At 37.6% G+C, this 15748-nt stretch overlaps 1 protein-coding gene across 1 annotated transcript; it reads left to right on the forward strand.

Moving 5' to 3' along the window:
• The first annotated feature begins 5568 nt into the window (after positions 1-5568).
• Positions 5569-15118, forward strand: krt1-c5 (keratin, type 1, gene c5). The gene is made up of 9 exons (XM_067522433.1): positions 5569-5723; positions 6005-6411; positions 8980-9062; positions 10301-10457; positions 11489-11653; positions 11761-11886; positions 13598-13815; positions 14174-14202; positions 14480-15118. Exons 2-9 carry the CDS (start codon positions 6013-6015, stop codon positions 14593-14595), a joined length of 1293 nt encoding a protein of 430 aa, XP_067378534.1. The 5' UTR covers positions 5569-5723; positions 6005-6012; the 3' UTR covers positions 14596-15118.
• The last annotated feature ends 630 nt before the right edge of the window (positions 15119-15748 follow it).

Here is a 15748-nt window from a genome sequence, read left to right on the forward strand (position 1 = left end):
GTACAGTGTGCGTGTCTTTTGGTAGAAGAGTATTGAATATCTGAGATTGGAGAACACCACATAAATAGAAGACTGATGGAGCACCCTTGTTCTTTCCTAAAACTTTACCTTTAGAGCAAATTTTTACTCTAATCAATCACTTTTAATCAATTCAATCCAGATGGAAAACGATGCTGCTCCTCGTGAAATCTTAGAACAAAAGCTGTCTCCATGCTGAGAGATGATTATCAGGCTGACACAGTTTGGGCCACCTGCCAGCACTACACTGTAAAAACATTTTTCTCCAACATTTCTTCCCCATTAAAGGCCCTCTCAGATACAACCGCTTAAAGCAGCATTTAGGCATGTCTCTCTCCATGCACAAGTATCCCTGAGCATATAAGCCGCCCCGTTTTGTCATCCTGTCATGCGTCCGCCTTGGTGATTGGCAGCTTGAAGTGGTTACAGATGAAAGCGGGCCCCCCATGCTAATGAATAGGCCCCTGATTGCAGAGCTGCTCACTCGCTGAATTACAGCGTCGCCCGCCTAATGAGCAGATACACTGCAGTGCCCCTCGTCTCTGCTTATTCACATTTCCCTCCTTCACGCTGATGAGCTCTCCCCTGCACAACAGTCAACAAAACCTCTGTGGTAGATTGCAATGTGAGCCATCTTCATCAGCACCGTCCTCCTCCCCCACCTCCTTCTCAAGTTTATTTCAGATGCTGCCATATGCTGGCAAGGTCTTTTCAATTTTTTTCTAGCTTTACTTGAGGATAATATTTGAGGGAACTGGTGATACCATGCAAAGTATATCGCTGGCTGATGAGTAAGAAAATGTCTGAGGTTAAATGTGAAATAAATAAAACGAGGGATATATTCAAGGCAAGTGAAGGGGACATATGCCATTAACAGTAGCTTACAGGTTATGTTTAAAAAAAACGTATTAATCTCTGGAACATCTAATTCGTGGACTTCAGTGCTCCTCCATCACAGTTCAGAACAATGTTGCTTTACCAAGCTCCAAGCTATTTTTGTTTAGGTTCCAACAGCTCAAAACTTGGATTGAATAGCACAAAGTCTGCCAAAAACATTATCCCTAATGCTCAAATCCTTTTATAAAGATAAAGCATAATAACATTAAATCATATCCACCACTTGCTTTTCTTAAACATAAAGCAAACCACTGGTGTAATATTAATAATACAAAACGTGGCTGTAGCGCAGTTGGTAAGGTAGTGGTCCACGGACCACAAGGTCAGTGGCTGCGTCAGGAAGGGCATCCGGCGTAAAAACTGTTCCAAATCAATGTGCGGACAATGATCCGCTGTGGCGACCCTGAACTCACATGATAAGCCGAAAGGACAAAAATAAATAAATAAGAAAATGTGTTGCTGGATGTGCTGGTGGTTTTCTTCACCTGAGAAATGATGGTATTACAGTATGTCATGTTCACTACATGAGCTATCTGAGTCACAATGTTTTTGTTTAAATGGATCGGTCAGAAAAACTAACATGAGAGAACCTGCATGTTTAAATAAGTAGCTAGTTAAGCTTTAATTAGCTTAACTAGCTACAGCTAAGGTTATTTTTCCAAATGACTTTATAATTTAATGATTTTAGCCTTTCCCGCTTTTTCCCTCTGTATATTCTTTTAGTCTTAGAACATATTCTTTTTTTAAACAGGTAAAAAAATCAGTGGCTACAGTCTTGAAAGGTTTGTATTAAGAGCAAGATTTTTCAGTAACACGTTTGTCGTTTGCCTTTACATTCTTACTGCAATTCATAATTACCATAACTTTTACAAAAAAAACACAAGTAGTGGCTACTGCGCAGTGTATACATGTAATCTCACAAAGCTGGGATTATAGCTAATAAATTAATGACGGAAATGAGAAACTAAGGGTTCATGGTTTAGAAAATGTAGTCTTTGACCGTTTAGCACGGTAAACTGTGACGTAACCTGATTGTCATAGCAACAGTAACAGGGGGCGGGGCTAAACTAAGGGTCACGTTTGATTAATTCAAAATGGCGACACAGCACTTTCCTGTACTAGTATCTTTTAACTCCAGACGCCTGGCACTTTTTCCTGTTTAGCTTTGAATTTCTCGTAGAGTTGGCCTTTACGTCAGACACTGATAGATTTTCTCTTCCTTTCTCTAATTTATAGGCTTGTTCTCCACCAAATATTGTACGTGTGCCATCTGGCTTCAAAATTTAGGGTGAGTTTTCCTTCAACAGCAGCCTATTCCTGGAACCACTTAGAGCATAATAGTAAAATGTCATGGTGTCTGTCAACTGCTTGGTGACACAAAAGAAAACCTACAATTTGAGCTACTTTCAGGCTGAGGGTGATTGTTTAGGCCTGGACTATGTGAGGCATCAGAGTTAGGACCACATCAACAAACACCAGTAGGCTATGAGGGTTAACACTACACGAGTGAACATTTTCAGGTGAAACATGTTTCCTTGAGGCAAACTGGACCACAATGAATTTACTTTGTGGCTTGGGGTGTTGTTAAAATGAAGATACTACATAGGCCTACGATTACTATACTGAGGAATAGAAGCTTGGCACAACTGTGTTTGATATCAAGTTTCCAAACAAAGTCAAAAGAAAGCTATATTAATTCAATTGAATCAATGTCTAGTAGGCTACATAGTGTGCTATAGACTGAGAAATATGCAAAGAAACCCTTCTCATGTGTAATTTATGACTCTTACAGTAGCACACAAGAGCAAGGGAAGGGTGCTCAAAAAGCAAGAAAATAGCTGAAACATATGATTCACTTCACCCAGGCTGACAGCCAATTGTACACTATGAGAAAATAAACATGGGACTCTACAGCAGGTTCCCAGAATGTGTTTATTCTGGTGGGGGACGACAGCAGCTTTTGAAATATCACAGCACGTCAGTTTGATTTATAAGAAGTTGGAGCAGGATCTAAATCACTCTCCCGAGGCATGTTGGAGGCAGAAATGCCTGGCTGGCTGCTGCACGCTAGGAACAGATGGTGGCGCTACATTAGAATCCATCCCTGAGCTATTTCCATCTTTTTCTCAGATGGTCAAAGTGGAAGAGCAAAACCCTCTGAAACTTTATGACTTTGAAACTGTGACTTGAATGTCACTTTAGCTGCAAAAGAGAATATAAATTATCCTCACAAATTCAGAAAAAAAGTATGACATTATTTAATCTAAATAAAATTACTAGGCTAGCTCATTCTAGGACAGGTCTGAACTTGTATGGTGTCCATATTTGCTAATCTGCCTCAATAAACAAGACGAGTAAGTCACCCAAACAATAGATATATTCTCACAATAGTAAAGTTTAGAACTATGCAATTAACCACTTGAGTTCCATTGTAGTTCAGGGCCAATGTCATGTAGCTGCTTAAAATATTTATTATTAATAAGAATAATATTAATGATGATGATAATTTAATATATTATTAAAAGTATCTGGTCAATAGGTTCTATGCTATACTGTTTGATATACTCTTAAGTTTTTATTTTTTAGTTTGTGTTCTTGTTCAGTTTGATGATGTTCTTACAAATTTGGGCCCAGAAGTCCACATAGGTTCTAATGAAGACGTTTTGTTCCTCTATGGATCCTGCAAGAAAAAGTGTCCAAATAGAGGAGTATTATATAAATTTCTAATTGGTTTGTTTGTTTGTTTTTAAAAGTTTCCTCTATTAGGACTGTTCTCAAGTTTGCTCAGACTTTTGATTCCTGGCAGGATGACACCCAACTCAAAACCCAATACCAAAATTAAATTTTCTTTACACAGTGGGCAGTGTAAAAAAACAGTGGGTCAGCTTGAACACTTTACAGAAGAATTTGCAGCATGCGAGCTGTGGGGCTTGTAATCTGTACTTTATGTAGTATGTTTTCCAACCCACAAGGTGGCAGTGTATCCTTGCTCCATCCTGTTTGTTTTATTGTGATTCATGGTGGTACACCTTACTGTAACCCTAGAAGGATGTGAGAAAGAATAGAACCTGGAAAAGGTTTTGTTGTTTTTTTTGGTTTTTTTTGGTATTTATTTCAAAGATAAAGTATTTAAAAATGTGTATGAATGCATATGCTCTATAATATGGATTAAGCCAACATATTTAAGAGCTTGACTTTAAAGGAGTTGATTGAAGCTGATTGTTGACAGAGCTAGATATAGTTAAAGTAATCATGTCTTTGTGTCTGACCCAAGTAAAAGATAACGCCTACATTCAGATTACAAACAGCTAAACGCACTGTCTACGAATCTCAAATCCAAGTGTAATGCTGAAATTACACCATTTTGACTCAGAGTTCATGTTTTAATTGGGTCATGTGGACTATTTTAATAGAAAAAAGGGCATTTCTTACAGCCTGTTGTCCTTGTCAGTGTTTTTGGGGTTGTGTGTGTTGCAGGCAGGGGTTGGTGGGGTTGGGTGGAGTGAGGCATGCAAGGCACCAAACCAGGTCAGTGTAACTGTGTGATTTGATCCTACAGAGAGAAAATTGCTCGGCAAAGGAATTTTACAATACAGTAATGGGGATTATACACTGTATAACAACAAGTAAGGGGCTGAGTGATAGTTGAAAGTTATCAAATTTACAAAAAGGTGTGTCTGTGACTATACAGGTTTCCAGTTCAACTAGACCTACGCCCTGCATTTCTCAGGGGTCTTTACTTTCTTTTCATTCCACACCTTCATTGTTCCTGCTTTGGTCTCCATCCTCAGGTGAAACTGGCTTCTCACATTGCTCTGAATACACTGTTTCAACGCTCAATGGAATCACTGTGGAGAAAGCGACATCCCTGTTTCCAGCCTGCTTGCCACACCAGTTTGTGATCCAGGTTTCACCCATTCAGGCCAGAGGAGCTCCTCAAGGGGGTTACTGTCACTGTGAGATAAGAGGCCAAATATAGCAGTGCTACTGTAACTTATACATTCATGCAAGCACTGCACTTATGGACAATTTACAGTTGCTTGTACTTGACTGTTTCTATTTTCTGGTGCTTTGTTTTTCTACTTAAATACATGTCAGAAAGAAATATACTTTTTATTTCACTACATTTTATTACTATAATTAATAGTTTCTTTCAGATAATAGTTTTTTACTTTCATGGATTTCAGTAAATTGTTAAAACTGCTGAACCAAAATATCAAAATATTTCTTACAGTTTACTAAACAATCAGTGGCAGTAAGCAAGTAGCTTTACTCAAGTACTGTATAAAAGTACAATATACTTGATTATTTGCAATTTCTGCTACTATATACTCCACTGAATTTTTAAGGCAAATACTTTCCAGTCTGCCGATTTTTTTTTTTTTTTTAAAGCTTTAGTTACTTAACAGTTTTAGAGCAAAATACTTAGAAGTAGTCACAGTTAGCCCCACTTCGGCCAGCTGAAACATTAATGACCAAGTTTTACTATTATAGGAAATAAATCAATCACATTTGTTACAGCTGCTGTTTGGACAACAAACTGCATTTATAATTGTAACACTGTGTTTTGTGTGCACCTCTTTGTTTTTTCCCTCCTCCACAAGGTATCATGTTGTATCCTCTTTTTGTTGCTTTGGGATTAGACACATCCCAAAGCATACAACAGTGGCTCCACCCCGACAAAGTGAGTTGTGCCTCTGCAGCCAAACTCACTTGTGAAATCTGGTCTTGCAACAGTGGTCACACCATCAGGGTTGAAACCTGACCGAGGAGGACAAGAAAAAAAACTCTGAAGAGCTGAGCTTGATGTAAGTATTGTTTTGTTCTTTTCTGCTCTGTTCTCACACTTTATAATACTAAGTTAAAAACAGAGTTTTAGCACAGAAGGAAGCAAATCAATGACAATAATGTAAAAAGACTTAATGAGACACAAAACTGTATTTTGCACACACCACATTGGCGTAGAAATTGAATGTTTATTCCAGGCCTATGTTTTCAAGATCAAGAATAAAATTTCAATCAGTCAGTTAAATGCATGTGATTAGTTTCTAGCACAGATAAACTTAACATTACTTTATATCTTCTGCAGTGGGCGACATGGCCTCCACCCTCTCTGTGCGCAGCTACTCTGTACGCCAGCCCTCCTTCTCCAGCATGTCTGTGAGGGACAGTGGGCGCAGCATCCGCTCCAAGCCTGCAGTCTCCCCACTGTCCACTGTCAGCACCTTGTCTCTGTCTCGCTCTCTCTCAGTGGGAAATGGCCTCAACTTGCTGGGATCCAGCTTCTCCCTCAATGGCCTCAGTGTGGGTGCCAGTGAGAAGGAGACCATGCGAGGTCTGAATGACCGGCTGGCCAACTACTTGGACAAGGTGCGCACGCTAGAGAGGTCCAATGCTGAACTGGAGGTGAAGATCAAGGAGCTCATGCTGGAGAGGAGTCCAAAAGGGCATGACATTGAGGGGATGATGGCCCAGGCACATGCCATTGGTCAAGAGGTCAGTGTCAGTAAATGTTTGTATCTCTGCACCTGACAGAAAAATAAATGTGCTAACTGGAACCAAAAATAGTTGTTGAGACTGATGCCATAGAAGAACCATTTTTGGTTCCACAAAGAACCTTTTAGAAGATGGTTCTTTGAAGAACCATTTTTTGTCAGTGGTTCACTGAAGAACCCTTAAAAGTGCCATAAATGGTGCCATTAAGAACCTTTCAGAAGATGGTTCTTCAAAGAACCCCTAAAGGTGCCTCAAAGAACTACCAAAAATAGGTTCTTTAAGGAACTTTATATGGTTGCTTAAAGAACTTATCTAAAAATGGTTCTTTGAGTAACCAATTTTAAGAAACCTTTCAAAATAAAATATATCATGAATTGATGTGTCAGGTAAAATAAGTACAAGAACGTTGATGTAAATGCTTTACTGACCATACTTGGCATACGCAGAAACAATAAAACCATTTCCACCATCAGCACAGCTATTAACATATTGGCAGTCCAAGCTGTCTTATACATAAATTCACAGTAAAACATGACAGAACACATTTTCAACTTTGGCTTGCACTGTTTTTTTATATGCAAACCCTTTATATATATATATTTTTTATGGTACATATTTTGTGTTACATTTCTTTAAAAATGTACCACATACAAAAAATGTAAGACCTCATGAGTATAATATAAAAATTATTTAGTACTAAAACAACCAAGAATTATATTATATAGGTTTATCTGTTTAGCAGCTTTTAACAATAAATAAATTAACAATGTAGTTAATAAAACATTCCGTTATTTCAAAATACACCCTGGCACCTAATGTGGCCTCCACAAAAATCTTTTTGTTTTTTTAAACAAAACAGTTTAAGAAACATTTTGCATGCCAATTTAAACTTCAACCTTAATATGAAGATAAAAACAGTTTTATTTATTTAAGCAGAATTATTATCTAACGATGGACTTACCAATCAGTTAATTATTCACCACGGCTTTTCTGTATCAAGATTTTAATGTTGGAATTATTGTTCAAGGTTAGTCCATTTTAGGACAATGCAAGGCTCTTCTTACAATTTGCTGGCACTAGGAGACTAGGACACATTAAGTGCATTTGCCACTCTTTGCACAGCTATTGGTGCAGTTGTAGTCAAAGTTTCAAGCTTCAGAACAAATACTTCCAAAAAGTATCCATCTGGACATTGACCTCAGTGCAGTCATTCTGGGGCTTGCCATCACTGGTGCTCAGGACAATGATGGACACTGGGCTGAGTGGATCCTAAAACACTAAATGACAAATCACACTCATAGCTCCAAATAATTTAATTTTCTAGAAATCATATTATTTATTATTAATTTTATAATTGTTAAAAATCACCTTAAAATTTTTAATTAATGACAAACAGATGGCAGTCTCTTTGAAAACAGAAGGCACGAGAAGTATCGCTGTGTTCACCATCTGACCTAAAAATGAACCAATGTAGAGATCACAGGGCAGGAGAAGAGCCTTTACACATTTTGGATACTGTATACAGTTATGAATGAAAGTTTACATACACTAATCATGGGCATGACTGTCATGACAACATTAGGATTTAAATTATTTCTTTGAGTTATGCTACGAGTTATACACCAAACATGTTTAATATGTAGCCATAACCAAGCTTGTGGTAGAAGTCTGGTTAGATATTTGGCAACTCTTCTTTTGGTAGAGCTAAATAAAATGTGTTGCTTTTGTGGCACAGACCTGATTCTTAAGCATGGTCAACATTATTCCAATAGGTTTAAAGTCAAGAATTTGGGAAAGCTAATCCAAAAGCTTAATGATACCCTGTCAACTTCCTGTTAGAGATCATGATTAAGAGGCCTTGGGGCTGGCAAATTAAAAGACATTTTCTATCAGATGTTCATGTCAGAGCCGTAAAAAGTGGCATTTGGGATGAAGCTGGAAAATCATTCTAGGACGTTATTGACGTATGTGCTTACCATTTCTTTTGTGTGTCTGTTTGGCTGTTGTCAACTGACTGTAGGCAGAGACGTTTGAGTTCACTGTTTGGTGCTATGGACACAAGCTTGTTTGGCAGCTTCCTGAATCCTCTGACTGCTTTGTCCGCAGCCATTTTAGGCAAAGCTGATGCCTCTTCAAGAACCTAAAATAAAAATAATATATTAGAATTTTACCATAATATCATGGAGTTGGAAAATGGGACCAACAATTAAAAAGTACATAATTTCAAACATCAATTAATATTTATACAAAAACTCAATCATGAAATGCCTTTGTGTTTTGTTGACCCTAGCACAGTCTGACCACAGGGTCAGTGGTTCGATCCCCGGTCCCAGCTATATGTCGAAGTGTCTCTGGGCAAGACATCAAACCGACATTAAACGCAGTACAAATACCAATGACAGTAACTGCTGTCACCAAGAAGTTTAATTTGGAAGAAAGTTCTCGTAGCTCGCTGACATTCTGCGTGTGTGCACCTCTTTTTTTTTTTTTTTGTAACTTACAGCGGAAAGGTCAAACACAAGTAATAAGTTGAACTTGACTAATATTCCACCATGTTTCCCTTCTTAGGTGAGAAAGAAGACACTGGAGAACGCCCGTATCATGTTGGAGATTGATAATGCCAAGCTGGCAGCCGATGACTTCAGGGTCAAGTTAGTGTCACACACATTCCCTTATTTTACTTGCTTGTGAGTGTTCACATGGGAGCTCCATACTGCAAAGCAATGTGAATAAATTACCTTTCTGTCAGGCTACAGAATAAGAGCCCCATTCCCACGGTGCTCAGGCAGACAGTGTAGAATGTAATGGGTTGTGCTGGTCAGAGAGACATCATCAATTTCTGAAGAGTCCACAGGTGAAGCTGGAGGAGACATGTTAGACTCAGGTTACATCCATTGCTGTTGTATTTCACATTGTGTTGATGGTATGTTCATTCGCATTGTGTGAAAATGAGTCAGCTGGCAGTGATTCATGGTGTTACCAAAAAACATTACATGAAAGGAAAATTTTCCCATGTGCATCTATAGCAGGGTTTTAAAAGTGGTTTTTTGTGTCTCTTTTTCATCATTGGGGGAAACGTATTATTGTTATGCTGTTACTAGGCCAGTACGATTCTGAAGCACTGGTACTTTATTAAACAGTTGTATTTCTGTTTTGTACTTTTGTGTCTATACTTGAGGTTAAATATTGTTTTTTTAATACCACTATATTTGCACATTTTTATTGCATATATGTTATGATGCTTTGTCACATTTTAAACCACCTACTAGTTTGTTTTTTGAAACCAGTGTCAGAGTGAAAGAATACGACAGTAAAATGTTGCTTCTGAGCTAATGAAGCAATTTTTATGACCTACTCTAATCAAGTCACTTTTTTTCACCAATCAAAATCAAAAGTTTCCCTCTAAGGTCTGTCCATCGCACCTTTATTCTCACCTCTACTTTTTACTACTTTTATTAAACTGTTTTTTGTTTTGGTTCTTGTAGTTGATTATTGTTACTATGTGTAGAGAACATCTAAAATAAGTAAGCATTACATTTACCACCACAGATTCTCATCAAAGTTGAGCTGCAGCAATGAGCTTGTGAGTTTTTTTTTGTTGTAAATCCCTGAATAATCCTATTGGATGTGACTCAAACATAATGACAATTCATGACCAACACAAAGTGTAACTAGACAGTTAGTCAACACACACACACACAGACACAGACACACAGACACAGTTACACTAAATTAAACAAATATTTTTAGAAATGTATCCTAGTTAAGCATTGAATTTCACAGAGGAACCTCAAACTGTGTGCTTTTCCCATACATTTTGATTAAAACCAACATGTCCTGTGATCCACAGTCATGGTTATTTTTTTATCTTTGCTGTTTTTTTATGCAGATGGGAGGCGGAGGCCACCTTGTGCCAGTCAGTGGAGAGGGACTGTCAGGCTCTGAAGAGAGCAAAGTCTGACCATGACCAGATCATTGCCACTCTGCGAGGAGATCTAGAGAGTCTGAAGGAGGAGCTTTATTTCCTCAAGAAAAATCACGATGAGGTGAGACCCTGCTCATGTCAGATATGATCAGTGAGTTACAAGGTTTCAAGTGTAAACCTGTTTAAATATATAATGTCTTCAAGACACAATGAGTTCTCTAATCTGCATAAAGGATAATTGTGTTGGCCTGAATATTATTAATATAATGTAAAAACCTCAGAGGTGTAATACATTACAGTGTATTTCTATATCCGCAACACAACTGAAACATAAAGCCTTGTGCTACTTTTTGTTGGGTCACAGTCAGGCCAGGGGTTTTAATGGTATTTAGTATCTGAAACACAAGAATGTTCACAGCCAGACCTTTTGTCTTTGTAACCTTTAAAATAGCAAGATAAAACCCATATATCACAGAGGACCCCATCCAGCTGGAGAGATTGTATGTACTTAGAAAGTCAGGTGTCCAGGATGTGGGCTAAGCCACACAGGTGCGTGCGCTGCTTCCTGCAGATGTATTTTAAACAAAGCTGTTACTGGAATTTTTATATTACATCTCACATACAGTATGATGAGATGATCAAAACTAAGGACAATAAAAATAGTTAGTTAATTGGGACGATCTAAATTGGTAAATAGTTTGTTCAGACACATGCTTGGTGGCTGATGTAATATCAATGAATGACATGTGGTAAAACAAAGCTTTAATAATATAAAATATATTTTGACAGGAAAGGCTGGAATTGATTAGAAATGCTGTACAATAAAAATGTCCTTAAAACACCTTATAACTGTTTATTATCAATGTAGTAAATGTTTCTATAATGCTTACGAAAGTTAAATAGAGTAACAATTAAAATCTAACCCAGCTCTAACCCACAGTTAAGTGAGGGTTGTTTCCTAGAAGTCCTGTGTATGGTAAGTGTATGGTATAGTGGACCCACCTCATTGATTACATCGTAGAATATAGTTAAGTTAGACAGTGCCAAAATAAAATCTAAATATCTCAGCCATTAACAGCTTTTCAGTGAGAGAAAGTAAGATTCTGCAGCTTTAAAAAGTACTTGGGCTTTCCTCTCTTTAAATCAATCCAGGAGATGAGCTGCCTCAAGGCACGTCTGGCTAATGAGCAGGTAAATGTAGAGGTGGATGCAGCTCAGGGTCCTGATCTGGGAGCCCTAATGGCTGAGCTGAGAGTTCAGTATGAAGGTATCGCTCGGAAGAACAAGGAGGAGACTGAGGCCTGGTACCTCAAGAAGGTAAGTTACTGCAATCTTTATTTTTCTAATGTCGCCACATTTTTATATTATTATGGACTATACAATGTAAATTACATTCTTTGTAATGTGGATATGTGCTTCTGCAGTTGGAAGCAGTGCAGTCAGAGGTCAAGGAGAACAATGAGGCTTTACGTTGTGCCCAAAGTGAGCTCGGCGAGAGGCGACGTTTTCTGCAGGCTCTTGAGGTCGAGCTCGACAATCTTCGCAAACAGGTACAGGACTGTGTAGCGCACAGGAAATTGCAGTGTGATCATGTGAACACTCATAGGTCAGAATCTATTTCTCTCTTAATATGATACATCCTAAGATAGTTTCCAACCTTTTAATCTGTGAGATTTATGGTTTCGTGTGATAGTCTTTCACTAAAGACACAGTAGTGGTTTTAGCAAAGGTAATCCTGGAATTCCCTAATCTTTATTTATTAAAATCTATTACAGTTGTCTTTAGATTTGCTCACATTTGTGCCACTCTGGGTGGCTTAATGTTGACATTTAAACCATCTATCCATTACTGTTTATTTTGGCTTTTATTCACCTGTTAACTAGTATTTCATATTCAGGCAGGAGACATAATCCTAGTAGTTTGCGAATTTTACACATCCTTATCTGTTCACAGCTGTGGGGTATAACTACTTTATAGAAAAGACTACTCACTATTCACAGGGTTAATTTTCACATTACCAACAAATTCTCTAATTTTTTTTTTAAAAACTTAAATGGTCTCATTTCTTTTCTTCTGCACACTGCAGATGTGTTAGACCTATCTTTAAATAACAGCTGCTTTCTCTGTGTCAACAATTTGACACTGTTCTAATAATCAATCTGTGTGACAAGAGCCAAGCAACTGCTTCATGTGACCACAGATCAAACCGCATAAAGAGGCGTTCTGTGTAGGCAAGTATAGCTCATGGGTGTTTGCTCAGCCTGATAGTGAGCACACAATTGTGAATGCAGGGATATTATTGTGCTGACAGTCTCTTGTACTGCGGGTTGAGCGGTGAGGAGTCATGAATAGATGAGCTCAACAGGTAAACATACAAAGCAATATTAGTTGGTAAAATGTACATAAAAGGTGTACTGATTGTTAGTTTGTGAGCACATAGTCCATCGTGCTCTGTGAACTGTATGAATCACGCTTAAACCTTCAATGTTTTAGCCACATATTTTTAGCATTTAAACTGCACTTTAATTTTCTTTTTCTTTTTTTTTTTTATTAAAACAATTCAGTGTAATGTGAAAGCAGTTGTTTGTACCGTCAGACCCACACAATTATCACCAAACTCTGTAGTCCCTCTTATCTCTGTAGAGCTTTGCAACACGAATCAGCTACAGCTCTACAGTTTAGGTTCCATGCGGTTTCATCAGAAATGATCTCATAGGTTCACTGTACACTACCAATCCAGTAGCGGAACAGCAAGCTAATGCAGGAACATTTAGCGGCTTAAACTCACATGCATTATTTACTAGTTGATGGAGACCAAAACAGAGCCAGTGGCCAGAAACTCAACTCCAAATGAATGGTAATGCTATTCTGTGTCTTCTGGATGAGCAAATAAGCCACCGTGTTTGCTTGCACCCTAAGTACATCACAGGATTCAGCATGTGTTAATTCAGCTTCTAATCTTCAAATGTGCATTAACAAGTGATTTCATAGACAGTTGAATGTGTTCCAGGTATTTAAACCTGCAAGGGTTTTTGGATGTAAATGTTTTGTCTCAGAAATCTTGTTCAAATGATTAATCAGTGCTTTAATGCTTTAATTTGAACCTACAAATTATACATTATAAATGATCATAAAGGGATTAATTTGAAAATGTTTATTTTGGTGACATTTTTGAACAAATAAATAAAAACACTGCTCCACTGTCTTATTGTGGTGTAGTTTTGTATTTCATAACCGTATAGTTGTGTGTGTTGTTGTCAGGTTGGTGTATTGGAAGGAAACCTGGGAGAAACGGGGCACAAGTACTCTGTGGAAATAGATGGTCTTCAGGCCATGCTTACCCAGCTCGAGGATGAGCTGTCTCAGCTGCGTTTGGACATGCAGCGCAACAAGACCGACTATGAACAGCTGCTGCGCATCAAACAGAACCTGGAGATGGAGATCGCCACCTACAGGAGGCTGCTGGAAGGAGAGGAAATGTAAGTGCAGGCCCAGAAAACACAGTCCTTCCTCAGAACTACATACGGTTCTATACCTCCCTATAGCTGATAAAATGATACAGTTAACATAGGTCAGTTGTAAGCTTTAGAAGTAGGCATATTTTGTTACCTTTTGTTGTGATTTAACCTAGCTGTTTAAAGTTCTCCTCCTAAACTTGGTTAACTACTGTAGCAATTGTAAACTGTACAGATATACTGTAAGAATAGCTAATCTCATGTTATGCAAAGAAGGGAATGTGCATATTCTGCTTGCTTCAGCTGTTACAATAAGTGCACATGAATTCTGTTTAGTACTTTGCTGTCTGTGATTATGTTGTCATATTCTGTTGTCCTACAGGGTGAAAGAAACACCTCCACCTCCCAAAAGTAAGTTTCATGCACGAAATGTATTTTAATGACTTGTGTGACAAGATAACCTATGTGACAAGATGTTCTTAAAGCAAACTGTTGTCTGTGGCCAAGTGGTAATTCAGCATTCAAGCATTTCTTATTTTTATTAATGTTTTGGCCCTAGTATATCAGTACAGCTTCTTAACTTCAGTATGACAAACTAACACTAGTGACAGTTTTCAGTGCTGATCCAGTCAAAAACAAAGGGCCATTCAGTGTTTTTGTAACTAACTCTGGTTTAACTTTGTTACAGAGGATCCTGATGTAAGAACCAGGAAGATTGTAAAAGTTGTCACCCAGACCATGATCAATGGCAAGGTGGTGGATGAGTCCAGTGAGGTGGAACAGATAGAGGAGCGCAAAAAATGAGCCAAAATGTACTGCAGGAAACAGTAATATCTCAAACCCAAAGTCCTTTCCAACTGTTGGTTAAATTATTTTATCTTAATGCCTCAAGTTTGTCAGAAAAGTAGTGAAATGGCAATTCTGACTAAATTAATTCTAATAATATGTCACATTTCTGTATACATGCATACTAAGTGTATGTACTTGATACTTTTTTCTACATTTTACAGGTAAAGATTATAAATACCAAACATGACCAGTTTATTGAATTTGATGCAGTTTAGTACATTATACACTATCCTGTTTTTCAACTCATTTTTGTCTTAGTTTACGGTCCTTTAAGTTTTCTTCTCTTAAAAATATATTTTAAAAGATACTTTAAAAGGCAAATCAAGTGTTTCAAGTATTTTTAAAATCATAATTTTATTGCAGCAAAGCAATTTTTACCTGTTTTTTAAAAAAATTAAGTTGTTAGGACTCGTGCATAATATATACTGTATATGTCTAATAAAAAACCTTCAGTGACATCATTTTTTAGTACTGTTTAATTTCTAAGAACATTTTGCTGATCACATTTTGTACTTTTTCTTGAATTCAGAAAATGAACTTGCATTAGAGAATTTAATGCATCACTGCTTTTACATTAGGCAGCAGTCAGTTAGCTTAACACTGTCTTCATGTTAAGCTAAACCGTTTTGACTGACTCGAACCCTGCCTCCCACCCTCTCCAATTCGCTGATGAAAAGATGACATGTTTTTTTAACTCATACAAAAACTTGAGTGTAAAGACTTTCTTGTATAGTACTGTAATCCTATTTTTTTAATATTCATTATTTTATTGTTAGATCAGTAACCAAAGCAGCTGTACAGTGTCAATAAAAGGCAGTGTTTAAAAATACATGCGCCAGTCATTTTAGAGAGATTTTGACTGAAATCGAACCCTGGACAAATTAGGGTGGCAAAACTAATAAATGCATGATTACACATCAAGAAGACCATATGTGCTGCAGTATCAGGTAACAGTTATTGTGCGTTTGTTTTTGTATACACATTAAGGGCTGTAGAATACCAGGAGATGAAATCAGAATCAGTAACTCAACTAAAGTACAACTAAGAGACATAAAACCACTGTAAAGAGACATTTTTCACAAAGTGGAATAAAACGGCTTAAAACATC

This window comes from Channa argus, chromosome 11, assembly GCF_033026475.1.
Source record: "Channa argus isolate prfri chromosome 11, Channa argus male v1.0, whole genome shotgun sequence".
Taxonomy (NCBI): domain Eukaryota; kingdom Metazoa; phylum Chordata; class Actinopteri; order Anabantiformes; family Channidae; genus Channa; species Channa argus.